The sequence below is a fragment of the Staurois parvus genome, unplaced genomic scaffold, assembly GCF_062004578.1.
Source record: "Staurois parvus isolate SC_StPar_1 unplaced genomic scaffold, SC_StPar_1.0 ptg000469l, whole genome shotgun sequence".
NCBI classification, from domain to species: Eukaryota; Metazoa; Chordata; class Amphibia; order Anura; family Ranidae; genus Staurois; species Staurois parvus.
In genome coordinates, this window is record NW_028318265.1 from 1,808,110 (window position 1) to 1,828,807 (window position 20,698).

The 20,698-nt window shown below is 40.8% G+C and overlaps 1 protein-coding gene across 5 annotated transcripts in view; it reads left to right on the top strand.

The window, feature by feature from the left end:
• Window positions 1-19,329, top strand: part of PDE3A (phosphodiesterase 3A) — a 294,071-nt gene extending 274,742 nt beyond the window's left edge. For 4 of the 5 annotated variants that reach the window (XM_089689113.1, XM_089689114.1, XM_089689117.1 and 1 more), the window contains 6 exons: window positions 2,028-2,141; window positions 5,057-5,256; window positions 5,802-6,005; window positions 7,296-7,457; window positions 12,651-12,963; window positions 18,115-19,329. In XM_089689113.1, the coding sequence (XP_089545239.1) occupies window positions 2,028-2,141; window positions 5,057-5,256; window positions 5,802-6,005; window positions 7,296-7,457; window positions 12,651-12,963; window positions 18,115-18,317 (1,196 nt within the window). In that variant the 3' untranslated portion in view covers window positions 18,318-19,329. The remainder of the gene's footprint in view (window positions 1-2,027; window positions 2,142-5,056; window positions 5,257-5,801; window positions 6,006-7,295; window positions 7,458-12,650; window positions 12,964-18,114) is intronic. The other variant, XM_089689115.1, reaches the window with a different exon arrangement.
• The last annotated feature ends 1,369 nt before the right edge of the window (window positions 19,330-20,698 follow it).

The following is a 20,698-nucleotide window of genomic DNA, read 5'->3' on the forward strand; positions in this document are numbered from 1 at the left end:
GCCATTACTTGTATAAAAATAAATTAAAATTCCAGTATATATACCGCCATTTGTAGACACTATAACTTTCATGCAAACCAATTAATTTACATGTATTGGGATTTTTTTTAGCAATGACATTTTGGCCTAAATTTATGAAGAAATTAGATTTTTTATTGGATATGTTTTATAGCAAAAAGTCAAAATAATTTTTTTTTTCAAAATTGTCTATAGTCAAAATTGTCTTTTTTGTCTATAGTGCAAAATATAAAAACTGCTGAGGTGATCAAACACCACCAAAAGAAAGCTCTATTTGTGACATAAATTTAATTTATGTACAGCGTTGCATGACTGCGCAATTGCCAGTTAAAACAACGCAGCGCTGTATCGCAAAAAATGGCCTGGTCAGGAAGGGGGGTAAATCCTCTGGAGGGCAAGTGGTTAAAAGAAGAGAGAATGCTACACCATGGTAAACATGGCCTTGTCCCAACTTTTCTGGAATTGGGGTTGTACTTTGCCAGGTTTTTGTTGCCCTATCCCAACTTTTTTGAGATGTGTTGTTGCATCAATTTCAAATTTACCTCATGAGATTTTCTTTTTTTTTTTTTTTTTAAATCAAAGAACTTCATTTAAGTACAAGTAACAAATCATCCATAGCTCATAAACAGTACATACAAGTAGAAAAGAAACAAAAACTACACTCACATATACTTGGAGATAACAAGACATTGAATGTGTCGGCTCTACAGTACTAAAATACTAATCCAGATAACAAGGAAAATACAACAATATACACTGCATCGAGGCAGGCACATCCGCCTCGAACAGGGACGGTATTAAACTCATCCCAGTGAGGGGATCTCATAAAAGTCTATCCAGAATTAAGTCAATGGGGGAGAGACTCAGTGTGGCCAGGCAGTCATCCCACAACTTAATAAATTTACCAGGATATCCCCCATGTTGATAGATAAGTTTCGCCAGCCGTAGAGTATAACCCATGCGGTCTACCCATTCTCTGTGTGTAGGTGGTTGTTCTGCCATCCAGTGTTGTAGAATAAGATTCCTGGCTTGGAACAGAGCCCAGTTACAAGCAGCTCTAGAATGATCTGTGAGCAGGGGGTCAACCAAGACACCCAAAAGGCATACTTTGGGGTCTAAGGGTAGGGCAATTTGGAATACCGTGTTTATGGTTTCCATTGGCTGGACCCAGTACCTATGTAATTTCGGATAGCGCCATAGCATGTGGATGAGAGTGCCCCGGTCTCGGCGGCACTTACAACAAGTAGGTGAGTCCAGCAGGCCCATAACATGTAATTTACTAGGAGTATAGTGGGCCTGAAGAATAATGTACAATTGTGAGAGCCTCTGGGACGTATTCAAGGAGCTAAGATGGACAGACTCAAGGACACTATCCCATTGGTCCTCCTTAAAGGCACCTATGTCTTTCTCCCATTTTTCCAAGGCATTACAATGGTAGCCCTCCAGAAGCACTAGGAGGTGCGCCCTATAACACTGAGATATAAGGCCTTTCAAAGAGGATGAGTTCTGGATTAAACAAAAGAAAGGGGTGAGGACTTTCAAATCATTGCATTCTGTTTTTATGCATATTTTATACAACTTTCCAATTTTTGGGGGAATTGGGGTTGTAAATGGGTTGTTTTACAAGGTAAGGGTTCACATATAAATTTCCAAGTTTCTAAATTAAACTTTGGTTTAGGGCTCAAAGCTTACAGTACAGTGACTCCTATGGGGGTTTTTGTGTCTCTGCTATGTATAGTATTTGACACACAACCCTCCACTCAAATGAAATGTTTCCTTTATTTACCATTCATCAGGTTTTTACCCTGTAGTCATCATTTTTACAACTTTTAGAAAGGTTGAAATATTCAATAATTGGTCCAATGGGAAACATAGAATGAAACAAATCTGAATTGCTCTATAACTGGGGGCTTCTGCAGGTTAGATGCAATATTCAGGACAGCCACTAGGTGGCAGGAGGCTTCTGTCCAATTACAATATGGTAACTGAATATTTTATGTTCCTTTTAGATCACAACAGAATTCACGCTACTGATGTGCTGCATGCGGTCTGGTACCTCAGTACACAGGCCATTCCAGGTCTACAAAATGCTGTCAATGATCACGGCTCAGCCAGCGATTCAGGTAACCAAGGAGCAGAGTTCTTTTAACATAGCATTAATGAATCTCTTTTCAAGTAACTTTTCAAGTCTGCATGATTAAACTCCAAACGTGTTGGAATTCACGTCAACAGTATCATTTTCCAGAAAGGCTACACCTTTTATCATTAAAAAGCTATCCTTATGTTTCAGTCCAGTGACTTTATTTAGGCTGCTGCAGGCAGGAGGAAGCATTTCCTCAGTCTCTTCTATTCCATGTCACATTGTAACTTTGTATCAGTAGCTGATCTGTGTCAGGCATTGGTGAATACAGCCAAGATCTGCAAAGCCACCAGGGTTTACATAATTGGGTCATCTCTTAAATGGTGACCTTGGATGATGCCTAAACAAAGATGATGCCGTCCCTGTGGAGAGAAAAACTTATGAAGGCTTTGTCAGATAAAGGCATTGGAACTGTTAAAAAAACACATTACAGTACTGAGCATGCTGCAGCTAATATGAAATAATATATCTAAGGACAAGTCCACTTAGATACAAACATGTAGAAATACATGAAGTATTGTAATTCTGAATGAAAATTCATTTTTAATCTGAAAGGTTTGTGACTGATGGTTGGATACATCCACCATACTGCCCCCCATTGGGCAAATGTCATAAAATGCGGTGGCAAGAAAATGTAACAGTTCTACGTGTCAGACCACAGTTCAGTTCTTAGTCATCTAAAAGGTCAGTTTGGAAATTATTTATACACAGATAGTATATAGCGACAATAAATGCATAGATATTGTAGTGTGAAGCTGCAAGGCCAGAGGTGGTGACCCTGCTGTGCATGCTATATGTACATAAGATGCCCTAGGGAGTTGATGGACACACAAATAGGACCACAAGGGAAACTGATTTGCTATTCTGTAGTGCAGGGGTGTTCAACCTGTGTCCAACGGGCCGCATGAGACTCAAGACAACTATGACTGTGGTCCAACACAAATTGTAAATGTACTTAAAATGTTTATTTTTTGTGGGGAATTTTTTGTAAAAATGTGTTTACACTTGGCAGACTCATGTGGCAGAAGAAAAAAACTGATAGTGTCTCTTTACTGGACTTTTATACGTTTTATCTTCCCAAAGAAAAATATTCCACTCTTCACAATTATGCCTTATTCGTGTCATCCATTTTCGTCAACACCTATATTTGCGAGCAACTATTTTCAAGGATGAAGCGCATTCGTTTCCATTAGCACATTTAGAGACAATTTCAGCACATTTCAAAATAGGTTTTAATAATGAAAAGGTCAAAATGGTGCAAATAAAATATTTACAAAAACAAAGATATCACAAAGTAACAAGGAGAACAAGCAAGACAAAGAGGTGAAAAAGGTAAATACTTGCAAAGCCCTTGGTTTTAGCAGAGTTCAGTCAAGGGTGAGCAAGGTGTTATTGTCTCTCATTACATGACAGATGTTCCTTGGTTGATGGTACATGAGAGCTGTCCAAATGTCCTGGCATCCTCCTTTTCTGTGGTAATAAAGTGTGTTGACAGAGACCATCTGACCAATCATCTGGTTTAAGGGGTGGTTGCTGGGAGGTCACCACGTTTATGACCAAGTCCCAAATACAGTTTCCTATATGTATTCATATTTCTGAATACCTACCATTTACGGACTGCTAACATGCAGATTATTGTTCAGAATGAAATTAGCTTTGAAATGGATATAGATATGACAGATATCTATGGAGGCCTAATCCGCTCTAGTAACTCCTAGCATAGGGGTGTTTGGGTTCAAAACACTACAAATTAACAGTGGGAGGTAAATATGTCTATATTTTGATTGTGCTGTCATTATTTCATGAGTTATGAAACATGCTGAAGTTTTAGAGTCCTGCTGATAACCAGTCTATCAGGAATGCGTATTCTACTGACTTCCAACTAAGGTATTTATGACCCAATGGGGTTGATTTATTAGACTCTGTAAGTGCACTTGCTCCAGAGCTTAGTAAATGAGGTAAAGCTTCACTTTTCAAAGAATACCCAATCATGTGATAGGAAAATTAAAAAAACAGCATATTTGTTTGCACATGGTTGGATGATGAAAGTCAGCAGAGCTCCTGCTCATTTACTATAAAAAAAACAGCTTTTTTGATTGCACATGATTGGATGACGGAAGTTAGCAGAGCTTCTGCCCATTTACTAAGCTCTGGAGCAACTGCTTTTGCAGAGTGCAACTGCACTTTGCAAAGTACACGGCCTATGTGCTTTTAGTAAATCAACCAAAATGTCTGTTAATGTTCTAGTCACGGAAGACACTTCTATGGGCCCTGCGATGTGTATTGGGGGTTAGATCCTTGTAAGTCCTATTACCAGACTGATAAAGGGTGTCTGGCAGCAGCTAAGATGTTGTGGATTGTATGAACTGAAAGGAGCATGGAGGAGGAGAGAGGAAAAGGTCACTGTGGTCATTTATTTATTTTGACAAAATGGCATGGAAGAATTGTGACCTGAACAAAATGACTGCTACACACAAAGCTATTTGCGTGCCCAGTACGCATGACCATTACACTCACCTTCAAAATTCATTGAAAATTGCTACTACATCCATCAAGCAAGATATTGATGCATAAACTTGTCAAAAACAGTGTCAAATATCGCACAAGTTTTATGTTGCCATTTTTTACTTTTGTATTAAAAAATATTACAAAAAAATGAAGTTTTATTACTCAGATAGGTACATTATCTATATCAGTGATTGTTGCCTTGTGATCTGCCCGACTTTTTCTGCTCATCGGCCATCCCTATTGTTAGTGTTTTATATGTGGCCCAAGACAATTCATCTTCTTCCAATGTGGCCCTGGAAAGTCAAATGTTTGGTCACCTGTGCTGTAGTGTAACACCCACTTCAACGGAGAGAAGTGTTAGCTCCCATGTTATGTGTTATATCTCCTTAGATTCAGACAGCGGAATCACACATGGGCACATGGGTTACACTTTCTCCAAGATGTACAATCCCTCAGAAGACACGTACGGCTGTTTGTCAGGGAATATTCCGTCCTTAGAACTGATGGCTCTTTATGTAGCAGCAGCCATGCATGATTACGACCACCCAGGAAGAACCAACGCCTTCCTTGTGGCAACCAGCGCACCGCAGGTAATGCAAGTCCTATCAACATAGTATATCATTATGGGAAAAGCTTATCTTGTGATATTGAAATACCAGAGGAGTTAGAATGAGAGACAGCAGGGGCTACTATAATGTGTAGAATGGGGATAGGTTCAGTGAGTGGACGAGGAATGGGAGGGGCTACCATGAGATGTAGAAGATTGAGGACGGTCTTCAGTGAGTCAAAGAGGAATGGGGAGGGGCTGCTATAAAATCTAGATGAATAAGAAAGGGCTTCAGTAAGTGAAAAAGAAATAGGGAGGGGCTAATATGAAATATAGAAGATTGGGGGGAGGCTTCAGTGAGTAGAAGAGAAATTGGTAGGGGCTACTGTGAGAGGTAGATAAATGAGGAGGGGCTTCAGTGAGTAAAAGAGAAACGGGGAGGGGCTACTATAAGATGTAGAAGATTGAAGAGCGGCTTCATTGTGTAGAAGAATGGGAAGGGGATACAATCAGTAGTAGTAAGGAAGAGCTATAATGGCGTTCAGTGGTTATGGGAAGAGCTTAAGTAATGTCCGTCCTCTTTTCTAGGCAGTGCTCTATAATGACCGTTCGGTTTTGGAGAATCATCACGCAGCTGCGGCATGGAATCTCTTCCTGTCACGGCCAGAATATAATTTTTTAATCAATTTAGATCACATGGAATTCAAGAGGTTCCGGTTCCTAGTGATTGAGGCAATTCTGGCCACCGACCTGAAGAAGCACTTTGATTTCTTGGCAGAGTTCAATGCAAAGGTGAGAGCAACACGGCTGCCTGCATATTCCATGTATGTAATAAAAAGTCCTGATATTTCATGTTTGTATAGGATATACTTTACTTTCTTCTTCACAATTGTACCTCAAATACACAGTGCTAAACATTACCACTTCTACAATGTGACCCACCTTCACCACTTCTACACTGTGACCCACCTTCACCACTTCTACACTGTGACCCACCTTCACCACTTCTACACTGTGACCCACCTTCACCACTGCTACACAGTGACCCACCTTCACCACTTCTACACTGTGACCCACCTTCACCACTGCTACACAGTGACCCACCTTCACCACTTCTACACTGTGACCCACCTCCACCACTTCTATACTGTGACCCACCTTCACCACTTCTACACTGTGACCCACCTTCACCACTTCTACACTGTGACCCACCTTCACCACTTCTACATTGTGACCCACCTTCACCACTTCTACACTGTGACCCACCTTCACCACTTCTACACTGTGACTCACCTTCACCACTTCTACACTGTGACCCACCTTCACCACTTCTACACTGTGACCCACCTTCACCTCTCCTATACAGTTCCCCAACTTCACCTCTTCTCACAGCTCCCCACCTTCACCACTGCTACACAGTGCCCCAGCTTCACCTCTCCTATACAGTTTCCCAACTTCACCTCTTCTTCACTGCTCCCCACCTTCACCATTGCTACACAGTGCCTCAACCTTACCCCTGCTACACAGTACTCCAGTGTCACCACGCTTGCACAGTGTGCTAACCTCCCCAGTTCTACACAGTGTCCCAACATTTCCTCTGCTACATAGTGCCACCACTTTCAGAGGGCCTATACTTCTATACAGTGCATCCAACTTCACCACTCCTGCATGAGGCCCCAACATCTCAAAATTCTACTCACACACACTACAATTTGGTCATACGATTTCCCTCTTTTCCCTAATGGCAGTTGCTTTAGAATTTAGTAAATAAGGAGACGCTCTGCTGACTTTCATCATCCAATCATGTGCAAGCAAAAATGTTGTTTTTTTTTTTCATTTTCCTTGCATATGATTGGGTATTCTTTGCAAAGTGAACCTTCATCTCATTTACTAAGCTCTTGAGCAAATGCACTTGCACATTACACTATCCATTTGCCTTTAGTAATACCACCCCAATGTGTCTGTGGCACTTTGGAGAGAAATGAACACATAACGCTGCTGCTGTACCGCTGATGTAATTATTGTACTGCATAGTGGCCATAACACGATCTTTCTGTGTACTGAATCTCACCTCTACTCCAGGTGAACGAGGAGGTGGGGCCAGGGATTGACTGGTCCAATGAGAATGACCGAATGCTGATCTGTCAGATGTGCATTAAGCTGGCCGATATCAATGGACCCGCCAAATGTAAAGATTTACACCTGAAGTGGACAGAGGGCATCGTGAATGAGTTCTATGAGCAGGTGATAGCTCCGAAGTCATGCCAAATGCTTTTATTGTGATTGAGAAAGAAGGAGGGTCTCCACCAGTTTGTGAGCAGACCGGCTGTATAGTCTGTATAGGGCGGCTTCATTAAGAATGTACTTCAGATGTATAAGAAAGACACAAATGAATTCAGCTTTGTAGTCATAATACATCATTATATAAATACAAGTAGTGTATGTGCCTAAATGTGACTTGGTATCAGCATCTTGTATTGCCTGTATAGCAGAACTCAAACGGGGCAAGGGAGACAGAGCTTAGATCAGGGGAGCGAGGAGCAGAACAGGTAGTCAATCGGCTGTGCTACAGTACTCATGTACGATCAAGGAACATGCTGCTAGTAGGAGTGAGCAGAGTGACAGAGAGAAATTAGCTCATTGGTCTGCTGTTTCTCCTTTTACTGTCCATTAACAGGCTGCAGGAGGGACAAGACTGGTATATGTTAGTGAACGGAAGCAGAGTAAAATCAGGTCTACTTCCCTGCCAGACAGATCCGTGCAGTTTGGTAGGGCTGTGTAAATCTCAGGACTGTATAGGAAGATATACAATTCCTTTGGCAGGTAAAACTACCCCTGTATGTATTGCACCAGTGTATTTAGCAGTTTGCCTGCAGTCCATCTTTAACCTCAGAGGCTCACATATACCATCATTATACACATTTCAATATAGCAGAAGAAAAACGCCAGGAGAGTGACAACATGGGCGTCCCCTCTATATTTTCCATAATGACTGGTGCTGGATACATGGCACTATACTGTATAAAAGTTGAACAATCTGCACTGGAGTGTTTAAAAGAAAAAGCAGCCACTAACCAAATGTGATACCAATAGCTAAAACATACATAAAAACAAAAAGCAGCGCTAAATCACATAAATATCAAATATAAATAAGTAACATCGTATATGTAAATAAAAAACTCATATGACACAGAAATTGACTTAATCCATATGATAAATATATATATATTTAAAGAAAATATGATAAAGTGAGAAAACACCCCAAAAAACTCAAAAAAAAGTCCTTTCACAATTCATATTTTATGAGGAGTGTCCCCACACTTCAGCTCCTGTTGGATAAAGTTCACATCCACCAAGTGACACCATTAGGGAGCCTGTTACCAGATGATGTGGACCATTAGGTTATAAATGGTCACAAGCGCTTAGATATATCCTATAGCCACGATTCTCCAGGCATATAGAACGTCCACCATCAGGATCTCTCCTCCAGTATTAGGATTTAGCCAAAAAAAGAAAAATGGTGCATACCTATAGTGTAATATGTAAAATCCATATTTATTTAAAAATTACACTAAATATGCCACAACAGAATCTCTACTGGTATTACACAATAATGGGCAGCAAGCATAGAAAAACTGCACACAGCAGATACACAAAAATAGCTTCCAAGGCAGCAGGCTGAATTACCGTCTTGGGCTCCGGTTGACGGGCGTGCGTGATGATGTCTCATCGCAGCTACATCCAACGCATTTCATCAGAGAGATAACGTCATCAGGGGACCAGCTAGATGCCATCCATCATCCTGAAAAATTATATATACATCTTTCTATCTATTGCCAATGTGGAGAAATTCATTTTTAAATTTCACAACACAGGTAACTGGGTTTTCTATGAGAGCATATTCTTGGCAGTGTGCCAGCGCTCTGATGTTAACATACAGCAGGTGTTCCTAAACTGTTAGAATAGAATGAAACAGAGTGTGACCTTTGATGATCCTTGAGAAGAAATAACTTCACAATAACCCCTCCCCGCAGAGCCTATGCATATACGTGGCGTCATGGAAGTGGGTCTATTTCTGTGGGGTGGCAGATCTGCATTTCTGTGTTTATGCTGAGAGCACACTCCCAGCACAGAAACCAAGCTGTGGCTGAGAGCTTTGAATCTCATACTAATGATTGGTAGTCGGGAAGACTGGCTCTTGATCACTGGATCACTGTCATTGGCTGTCACAGTGATCAGTCACTGTACAGCCTGTCCCATGTTGTTTAATCTAGAAAATGATACATTGTATCTAGAGGAGAAGATTGTAAACAAACAAAAAAAAAGATGTGTGAAAAAAAAATAATATAGGTAAAATAGCTAGATTTGGGTTTAACCACTTGAGCTCCGGGAGGTTTTACCCCCTTCATGACTAATGCATTTTTTTTTGCTATTCAGCACTGCACTACTTTAACTGGCAATTGCACAGTCATTTAACACTGTACCCAAATTAAAATTATACTCTTTTTACACAAATAGAACTTTATTTTGGAGGTATTTAATCACCACTGGGGTTTCTGTTTTTTGTGATGTAAATGAAAATAGGCAGAAAAGTTTGAAAAAAGTGATATATTCTACATTCTGTTATAAAACATATAGGATCAAAGAGCATGGTCAGAGTCAGTATGTTTTAGGTAGGCTTAAAAAAGCTTTTACATGTGTGTTTTTGGTTGAATACAAAAAAAATTGTACTATAGATTTGGTACCTTATTACAGGTATAAAGAACAAATAATATACACATACAGGTGAAACGCGAAAAATTAGAATATCGTGCAAAAGTTCATTTATTTCAGTAATGCAACTTAAAAGGTGAAACTAATATATGAGATAGACTCATTACATGCAAAGCAAGATAGTTCAAGCCGTGATTTGTCATAATTGTAATGATTATGGTTTACAGCTCATGAAAACCCCAAATCCACAATCTCAGAAAATTAGAATATTACATGCAATCAATAAAACAAGGAATGTACATAGAACAATATCGGACCTCTGAAAAGTATAAGCATGCATATGTACTCAGTACTTGGTTTGGGCCCTTTTTGCAGCAATTAATGCCTCAATGCGGCGTGGCATGGAAGCTATCAGCCTGTGGCACTGCTGAGGTGTTATGGAAGACCGGGATGCTTCGGTCTCATGTCTCTCATCTTTCTCTTGGCAATACCCCATAGATTCTCTATGGGGTTCAAAACCAGGTTTTGGTGCTTTTGGCAGTGTGGGCAGGTGCCAAGTCCTGCTGGAAAATGAAGTCAGCATCCCTATAAAGCTCGTATGCGGAAGGAAGCATGAAGTGCTCCAAAATCTCCTGGTAGATGGCTGTGTTGACCCTGGACTTAATGAAGCACAGTGGACCATAACCAGCAGATGACATTGCTCCCCAAATCAACACAGACTGTGGAAACTTCACACTGGACTTCAAGCATCTTGCATTGTGTGCCTCTCCATTCTTCCTCCATACTCTGGGTCCTTGGTTTCCAAATGAGATGCAAAAGTTGCTCTCATCAGAAAAGAGGACTTTGGACCACTGAGCAACAGACCAGGTCTGTTTTTCTTTAGCCCAGGTAAGATGCTTCTGACGTTGTTTGTTGTTCAGGAGCGGCTTGACAAGAGGAATATGACGTTTGAAGCCCATGACCAGGATCTGTCAGTGTGTGGTGGCTCTTGATGCACTGACTCCAGCCTCAGTCCACTCCTTGTGAAAGTCCCCAACACTTTTGAATGGCCTTTTCCTGGCAATCCTCTCCAGGCTGCGGTCATCCCTGCTGCTTGTGCATCTTTTTCTTCCACACTTTTCCCTTCCACATAACTTTCTATTAATGTGCTTTGATACAGCACTTTGGGAACATACAACTTCTTTTGCAATTACCTTTTGAGGCTTTCCCTCCTCATGGAGGGTGTCAATGATGGTTTTCGGCACAACTGTCAGGTCAGCAGTCTTTCCATGATTGTGATTCCTACTGAACCAGACTGAGAGACCATTTAAAGGCTCAGGAACCCTTTGCAGGTGTTACGGCTTAATTAGCTTATTAGAGTGGGACACTTTGAGCCTAGAATATTGCACCTTTTCACAATACTCTAATTTTCTGAGATTGTGGATTTGGGGTTTTCATGAGCTGTAAGCCATAATCATCACAATTATGACAAATCACGTCTTGAACTATCTTGCTTTGCATGCAATGAGTCTATCTCATATATTAGTTTCACCTTTTAAGTTGCATTACTGAAATAAATGAACTTTTGCACGATATTCTAATTTTTCGAGTTTCACCTGTATGTGGTATCGCTGTGATCATCAGGAGAAGGAAAATTGGGTTCTTCCATGGTTGTAGGTTATGGTAATTAATCCAAAGAAAAAAGGTATACCGCTCAGGCAAACAATCCAGATCAATCCACAACAGGTGCAGGCTCTGGCTCGTCACCACACACGATGCAATAGGAAGAAGGGTCAGCCGCACACCGGAGGATAGATGAATATAGTGTGTATTTATTAATCCATAGGACACACAAAACACCAGGACATCAATACAGGACCTGTTAACGCCTTAACACAATCTTGTGCTTAATCATGATTACACAGGAGATCATGTTAATGCATTAACAGGTCCTGTATTCATGTCCTGGTGTTTTGTGTGTCCTATGGATTAATAAATACTCACTATATTGATCTATCCTGCGGTGTGTGGCTGACCCTTCTTCCTATTGTAGGTTATGGTAATGGAAAGAATTATACAGCTAAATTTCAAAAGTATAACTTTTTGGACTAGTTTTCATTTGATAATTAAAAAAAGATCAGGAGATATCCATTATAATTTACCAAATGAAAGCCCAATTTGTTCTGATAAAATACAAGGCATAGTTCAGCTGGATATACTAAGTAGTTACAATGATATGTACAGTTTTGCTAACTTGCCAAAGTTTCAACGCTGAGTGAGGTGTTAAAATTTGTTTTATCTTCATCATGAAAGGGTTACCCCGCATTCACACTAGTGTAGCATTCATTATTAATGGCACCCTAAACATGCCAATCAAGAAGCACAGTTTTGTGCTACAACATATGACAAACATGGCAAAAGCCCATTTAAAAAACATACAAAGCTCCAAGCTAAAAAAGATACATGAGCTTCTGTCATGTTTGACTTGTGTGGGACTGTCCATTGAGAAGAATTGGCTACCTTAGGCAAAATAGTGCATATGTGCAGCACCTGACGTTGTGCTATAGTAGTGTGAATGGGGGCTAAAAGCAGCTGGGAATGTCAGAGACATCTTCTTTTAAAGCTCTTTTACTGCTTCATAAGAGTATGTTTAAAGTTTCATTTTCATAATCTGGGCACAGGAGCACTTCAAGAATGATGAAAAAGGTGGCGGTTGTGTCAAGAAATCTCTTGTGTCTTCTATAGGGGGATGAAGAGGCGAGCCTCGGCCTCCCCATTAGCCCGTTCATGGACCGCTCGGCCCCCCAGTTAGCCAAACTTCAAGAATCGTTCATAACTCACATTGTGGGGCCTTTGTGTAACTCATATGACTCGGCGGGTCTGATGCCAGGAAAATGGATTGAGGACAGCGATGAATCTGGGGATACGGATGAACAGGATGAAGATACTGATACTACAGAGGAGGAAACGTCCGAAGCCTCAGAAACGATAACAAGTATGTCCTCTCAGATCTTCTGTTGTTTCAGAGATGCCTTTTGGGGGATAAGTTCAGGGAAGGGTAAGAACCTCTCATTGTATCTGTCTGTCTCCTCCCTACTTATAGAGTGTACAGATGTCATTGTAATCATTATAATACTAAAGAAGAAGGCCTCATGCACATTGGACGTTTTTGCTGTCACTCCTAGACGCCTTTCCTCCTGGCATCAGTGTTTTGGCAGAAAAAACGCTTGACTCTTGTAAATGTCTGTAACATGTTTAGGCTCATTTAGGAGCGTAAAGCACGTGGGTGTTAATTAATTTCATTGGCCAGAATAATATTTTATTCTTGCTATTGAAATGAATAAATGCTGAGGTGGTAAACGGATTAATGCACATTTTGACATGTTAACATAGATTTACAGGCATGAAGTATTTTTTTCACCAAAACATCGCTGCTTCTTGACACGCAGCCAGCATTTTTTTTTCTGCCTCTAAACATTCCTGCCTCTGAACTCCTATAAATGCCTACGTGTGCATGGACACATAGGCCAACAGACAGGGAATGTAGAGGCAAGAAAAAAATGCCTGCAGCCCCTAAAAGCAAAGTCAAAATTATCCAGCATGCATGAGGCCTACACGTGATTTCATAATCTAATCTGAATACATCCTCCCGGTATCCAGGGTCTGGAGAGAGATGAGAGTTCTGCTGGAGGTTTACATACAGATCCTAAATCAGATTTTACAGAAATGTCTGCCAAGGGTAGATTTTCTTTATGTACAGATGAGAAGTCAGTACAGGTGGAATAGGTGGTAGAGGTGGAGAAGGTAGTACATGTGGAGGGTTTAGTACAGGTGGAGGGTATGACAGAGGTGGAGGAAGTAGTACATATGGAGGGTTTAGTACAGGTGGAGGAGGTAGTATAGGTAGAGTAATTGGAAGGTATGAAGGTAATATGGGCAGAAGTGGTACAGGTGGATGATGTAATACAGTTGGAGGGGGTACTACAGGCGAATTAGGTGGTAGATGTGGAGGAAGGTAGTACAGGTGGGGAAGTAGTGCAGCATCCTCTGACATACTCTCCTTGTATTAGATTCCCCAGTCAATGCTTCCCAACAATGATTCTTCCCCTTTAAACTCTAATTGATTTGGGAAATTTTTACATTTGTAAAGTGTAAACATGTTTAAACTGTTTTATATGTTTATTGTATATGCTTACTGGAACTTTGTTTTATTTGTAAAACATCTTTCATTTATATATGTGGGCTCCCATGACTCCAGATTCTCAGCGCATAATATATTATTTACATAGCTACATAGTTAATCTGGTTGAAAAAAGAAACAAGTCCATCCAGTTCAAATATACAGACTCGGATATTTTGTGTAACTTTAAGCTTCATCTATTGAGATCTGTAAACACCAACCAGAGATGGAGAAAGTAGTATAGGAGGAGAGGGTTGTACAGGCAGAGAAATTATACAGATGGAGGGGGTGGCAGAGGTGGAGGAGGTAGTACAGTTGGAGTGGATTGTCTGTGTTTATTGGAATTTTCTTTTTTTTATACTATGTATAACCTCTTTCATTAAAATGGGAGCCCACATCCACACACTCTGTGCACACCAAGCTTTTCTCTTAGCAGATCCAAATCACATGAAACATGATATGGAGCTGTACCCACTGCCTGCACATGAGAATACGGATTATTAATATACAATCTTTTATATTTACCTAAGTAACAAGTGTGGGTGTATACTGACCAGATACAAAGGGGGTAAGAAAGCCTGACAAGGATCCTGGAGGCTGAGAGAAGGGGAAGTCCTTGTCAGTGCTTGTTTTTAACTGTTAAAAGAGATGTATGGGTTAAAAAAAAAAACATTTATACTCGCCTAGATGAATGAAGCTTTGATCCAACTGGCTTTAAGACTGAGAACTGAGCGATCAAAGACCACTGCTCACTCAGTTTTCAGTCTTCAATGAGCAGAGAGCTAATGACTGTCAGTCACCTACTCAGTTCACTAGGAGGCTGAGCCAGCTGCCAGACCAGGCATCTTTTCAGAGCCTGGACCATCAGAACAAATTGCATTCCTGCTTTGGCTATACTTCTCCTTTAAGGACTATCAGTTATATGAATTTGTTATAACAACTTATTACATTTGGAAGTTATTTTGTTCTACAAATTCCACTATGTACTACTTATTGATGGTGAGAAGACACATAGGCAAATGAACCTTTTTGCTTATTGAACACCCAGTCAAATGCAATGATATTTCAAAAATATTGGAATTGCTTTTGCATATGACAGTTGACATTAACACAGCTTCAAGGAGTTATAAGAGAATCAGATTCCAATAGAAAACAAGACACACCAAGCCTAAAATAAACATTAAAAGCCTCTACATTATCCGCACCAAAGCAACTTACACTCGAATGTCCTTCATTCAGAGGTTAGAGAGCGGACCGTTGTATGGAGTTCCTTTCGGCATTCCTGGGGAGCCTCCTCTGAGGGTCGTGGCCTATTCTGATGACATGTCTGTTCTCATCTCTGAGACGCAGGAGGCGGAGGAGGTGGTTTCAGTGATAGAACAGTATGCTGAGGAATCTGGCTCAAAGATCAATCAGGATAAGAGTGAAGTCTTCCGGTGGGAGAGGAAGGCGAAGGCTTTGAGCTACCGGATGCCTTCCCAGAGTCCCGGCAGGAAATTAAAGTTTTAGGCATCAAATTTGGTCCTGGAGATTACGGCCTTGCAAATTGGGTAAGCAGGCTACAAAATGCCGATGCCAAGGTTGCCAGCTGGAAGGATTGGAAACTCTCTTACAGGGAAAGGATTGATCTGATTCCAGTATTTCTGTATGTCAGCTTTGTCTGTGTTTTGCCATTGTCTCTCTATGCGAAGATTTACAGTTGTTTCTTCCAGCTGTTATGGGGGAACAGACTGAACCTCGTTAAGAGGTCTGTAACCTACCTTCCCAGGCGGGTGGGTGGCCTAGGTATGGTCAACCCGGTGGTTTTCTTTTCTCTGATGTTTTTGAAACATAATTTTGGTAGCATGCTGGCAGGGGAACCGCCTGGGTGGGTTGGTATTTTTCAGTCCTGGTTTAGGCCTTTTCTGCGGAGCTGGGAGAATGGTTGGCCTGTGAAAAGCCTGAGGGTCAAACATGGTAAGCTCCCGGCTTATATTGCACCGTGCCTGAAAATGTCTCGGCAGTGGCAAGTGACGGCGGAGGAAATTAAGTCTCTTCCTAGGAAGGCCCTGGAGAGGAGGGTTGTTGAATCCACCTTTAGCAAGCCACTAACCTTGAAGGATTGCACAGGCCCTGTTATGAGGGAGGGTCTGCGTTTGATGAATCTGGAGAGAATGTGTTTAAAGTTTCGGGATTTGGCCTGGCGATCTTTCTGTGGCAGGCTATATGTGATGGAAAACCTGAAGCATTGCTCTGTGGAGAACTGTGGTTATCTAAGAGTGGAGTGTGGTGGGGTGGAGGAGACAATGGACCATTTCTTGCTTCAGTGCCCCTTCAATAAAGAAGTCTACATGGGGGTGGGTGAGGCTCTGGGTATGGCTTTCTTTTCTCACTTGAGTTACGCAGAATGGTCTTACAGAACCTTTCAAGCTCACTGGGATTTTGAGACACTTTTTCTAGTTAGCTCAGTAGTCTGTTACAACACGTGGAATGCACGGTGTTAGGTATCCACGCGGAAAAAAGTCCTTCCTGTTGAGGTGGAGGTGCCTTCTAGGTGAGGTTGGGAAGATTGGGGGTCTTGAGAAGGACAGGTGGTGGCCTGGGGCCTGGACAAAGGCATGGAGGAATGTCAGGTCCCCGTAACCGCTGTCTGTCAGTCTGTGAGATTTTTATAAGATCATATTTTTGGAAAAAGGCTGCATACATGGGATAAATGTTTTATCATTTCTTAGCCTGTGGGTGTGTTTAGGTGGAGGTACAATTGTGTTTTGCATCATTTATTAGTTTCTTTGTATATAGTTGTATTTATGTTATTTTCAGAAAAAAGCCATTTTCTTTTCTGTTATTTGCTGATGTAAGTTTGTTTTGTTTCGTATATATATATATATTCATTTTTACTTTATTTTTTGTATATATGTAAATATGTTTTTATTAACAAGCTGTGTGTTTGTAAGATTTGAAATAAACAAATATTTACACTCAAATTTCCCAGCACAGCCACACACTTTTTAATTATTCATTTATATAACTCTTGAGACATTCTGCATTGCTGTACAGAAAACACTGAGCCAGCCACATCATTATCTGCATCAGAGGAGCTCACACTCTAATTTCCCCCACACACTATTATTATACATTTATATAGCTCTGATATATTTCACAGGGCTGTACAGAGAACACTGAGCCAGACATATCTGTCTCTGCACCAGAGACGTTCATGCTTTAATGTCCTACCATAGTCATACACTATTTTATAATACATTCTTATAGCTCTGACATATTCAACAGTGCTGTACAGAGAACACTGAGCCAGTCATATCAATCTTTGTACCAGAGGAGCTTACACTGTAATGTCCATCCACAGTGAAGCATTTTATTTTACATTTAAATAGCTCTGATACTGTATACAGGCGTACCTCGGTTAACGTAATGTTCGGTTTACGAATGAAAATCCATTGAAAATAATGCCTCGGTTTACAAATTTGTTTTGCAATACAAAAGTAAGCTTCCCCAGGATGCATTGCACCTGGGAGGTTTATAGCGCTGGCCCCATGCCTTTAAAGTGCACTTCATAAAGAGTTTTGAACAGATCAGACTTTTATTTTACTTTTTTATGACCTCCAGAACAGATTAATTGGTTTTCAATGCATTTACGAATTAATTTTTATTCATGTCCCTGTACAGTATTTATGCCTTTAAAGTGCACTTTATAAAGAGTTTTGAGCAGATAAAAGACTTTTTGTTACTTTTTTCTGATTTCCGGAACGGATTAATTGGTTTTCAATGCATTCCTATGGGAAACCGCGTTTCGGTTTACAATTTTTTCGCAATACGAAACGTCCCGGAGAACGCATTAAATGTGTATCCCGAGGTACGCCTGTATTCTACAGTGCTGTACAGAGATTATCAAACAGAATGATTTACCATATTTGTTTTATACCTGATTTGGCAGCTGGTATCCTATTCTGTTATCTGTACTGATTGGTGTAATTGCTTTTGATTTGTAGTGATTTTTGAGTTGATCTTTGACAATCTCCTTCTCACATACAGAAAAGAAAAAGTGCAAAAGAAAAATCTACTGTCAGATTACACATCACTTGATGGAGAACCACAAAATGTGGAAGAAAGTGATCGAGGAAGAGCAGAAGATGGAGGCCGGTGAGAAGGAGCTGTCAGAGCCCATCCAGGCCATCCGGGAGGAGGAGGAATCCAATGCCAAACAGGAGAATTCGGACGCCGACAGCGATGAGTGAGCGCCTCAGCGCCAGACGCTAATCGACGCTGCTCTCCAGCCAGCACAAGCTTAGACACGACACTGTAGAGATGAAGACCATGTGCCTCCACCCATTTCTTGTGTTTTTCTATATACACGGGGAGATCCTTTTCCGATCTCGTTATACTCAAGGACGCTACGGCACCGCTGCGCGACCGTCTCCAGAGACTAGACACATGGGACTTCCAGGAGACGGCGGGACAGCCGCACATTTCAGAAATCTATATTTAATACCTATATACCTATGTATGTTTCTTTTTATTAAACACACACCTGCAGGAGAAGTGTGGGGACGTATATATATATGTAGCTGTACATATATATATATCTACAGTCACTGTGAACAAAATGATGTCTAGACTGAAATAGTGCTTATCAAGCACATATATTTTTAAAGGGAACTGTCACTTGTTTTAATATTTTTTTTAATTCTTCCCTCCAAAACCTCCCGTCCAATGGTGGCCCCCTTCTTGTATTAACCCTGCTGGCCATTACTCAGTTAACACAAGATGGAGACCCTGACTGCCCTGCGGGCCACACCATCCTTTCTGGGTGTCCTTCTGAGTGGCGGAAATCGTACAGACAACCCTCCGCACAATCCGCGCTCTGCACTTTTATTTCATCAGCATTTCTTTGATGACTTTTTCACCATCCAAAAGAAAATGTAAACCTTTTTCAGCTATAAAAGCAAATCTTGAAAAATCGTCTTATGGATTGTAAATATTTTAATTATTGTGCCAAAACAGTTGTGAAAAAATAACAAATCTACTTCCTGATTTTGTTTTAAAAACTATTTTTTTTTAAACATGAAAATTCGATACACATTTTTTACAGGATTTGTTCTGCCACTCTGAAGAATACCCCATCCCCCACCCTGCTTCATGATATAAAGACAGAATTGCACCCATGGGCAAGAGGACCTGTTCTGTATCTCGGCCAACTCAGGGTAGACCATTGTAAGAGTTCTGAAAATACACATTATTTTACTCTAAGTGGATTGTTGTTTCTTTGTGATGAATTGGGATCGCATTACAATGTTTATCATTAGGTTTTGATGAGCTAAATTCCTTGATTTTGTTGGTTTGTATAAAGACAAAGGAATAGTTGAGGTAAATGGCCTGCACCAGAATGTGCTTGCTGTTCACTGTTCACTAATCACACAATGTTCAGTCCATGTATGTTCAGGGTGGTTGTACAGAAGTCGATCTAATGATGGATTGTTTGGCTCTCGATTGGCACCACTGGCTATAGCTGTCTCCCTGCTGTCAGAATACAATAGTGCAGCAGGGAGGATTCCCCCATCCACCTCAAATGTATGGATGGGGGAATTGAGAGGAACTTGTCATATTACCGAAAAGTCTCAAAAGGGATTAAGCAGCTTGGACTGGAAGAATAAGGTGGTGAAGCCCTCCTCAGATCGGGGTAATCCAACACTGTACAAAACACAAACAGAGAGGGCACAAATACCTAGTGCATTATCATTAGCACTTTATTAAAAGGTATAGGAAAACATAATATACTCACAAGCCAAGTGGGCTATAAGCATATAAAACGCACAGAGCACAGGATTATAAAGTCCACTCTCCAACTTCAACTTGTAAATGGATGACACTGCCAGTTGACGCTTTTCGGTGAACTGGCCTTCTTCCTCAGAGCTTTGGCTGGTGGCTCACCAACCTCAACCCTGTTAAATTGTTATGTAGGAAACCACACCCATTCAGATGGGGAGGGAAAGGGGGAGGATTGGAGTGGTTTCCTACATAACTATTTAAGAGGGTCGAGGTTGGGGAGTCACCAGCCATTGCTCTGAGGAAGGGGGCCAGTTTCCCGAAATGCATCAGTGGGCAGTGTCATCCAATTGGAGTTGGATAGCGGACTTTAAACATCCTGTGCTCGGTGCTTGTTATATGCTTATAGCCCACTTGAGTATATTATGTTTTCTTATACCCTTTAATAAGATGCTAAAGATAATGCACTAGGTATTTGCGCCCACTCTGATCATGCTTTTTTTTCTTCGTTCAAACTGCTGATTGAACTAGAAAAGTGACTTATCTATGGCCAGAATAAAAGTATGGTTATTGCTGCAAGAAGTGAGGGAGAATCAGGCAAAAAGAAAATTGAATAAACCTCTATTCCATCTAAAAATAAAAAATCTTTTCTTTGTTGGCCTTTTTCACACAGGCTGCAGATTGTATATGAGCAGTGTGAAAAGCAAACTTTTACAAAGCATCTGCAGAGCTTTCAGCAAGCTTTGTTGAAGCTTTTCAAAAACCATTCAGCTTCAGTTTGTAAACGTGGAACACAGATCCTAATGGGAGAGCTGATTGTCACTTTAAGCAAGCTGATAGCAGGCTTCAGCAG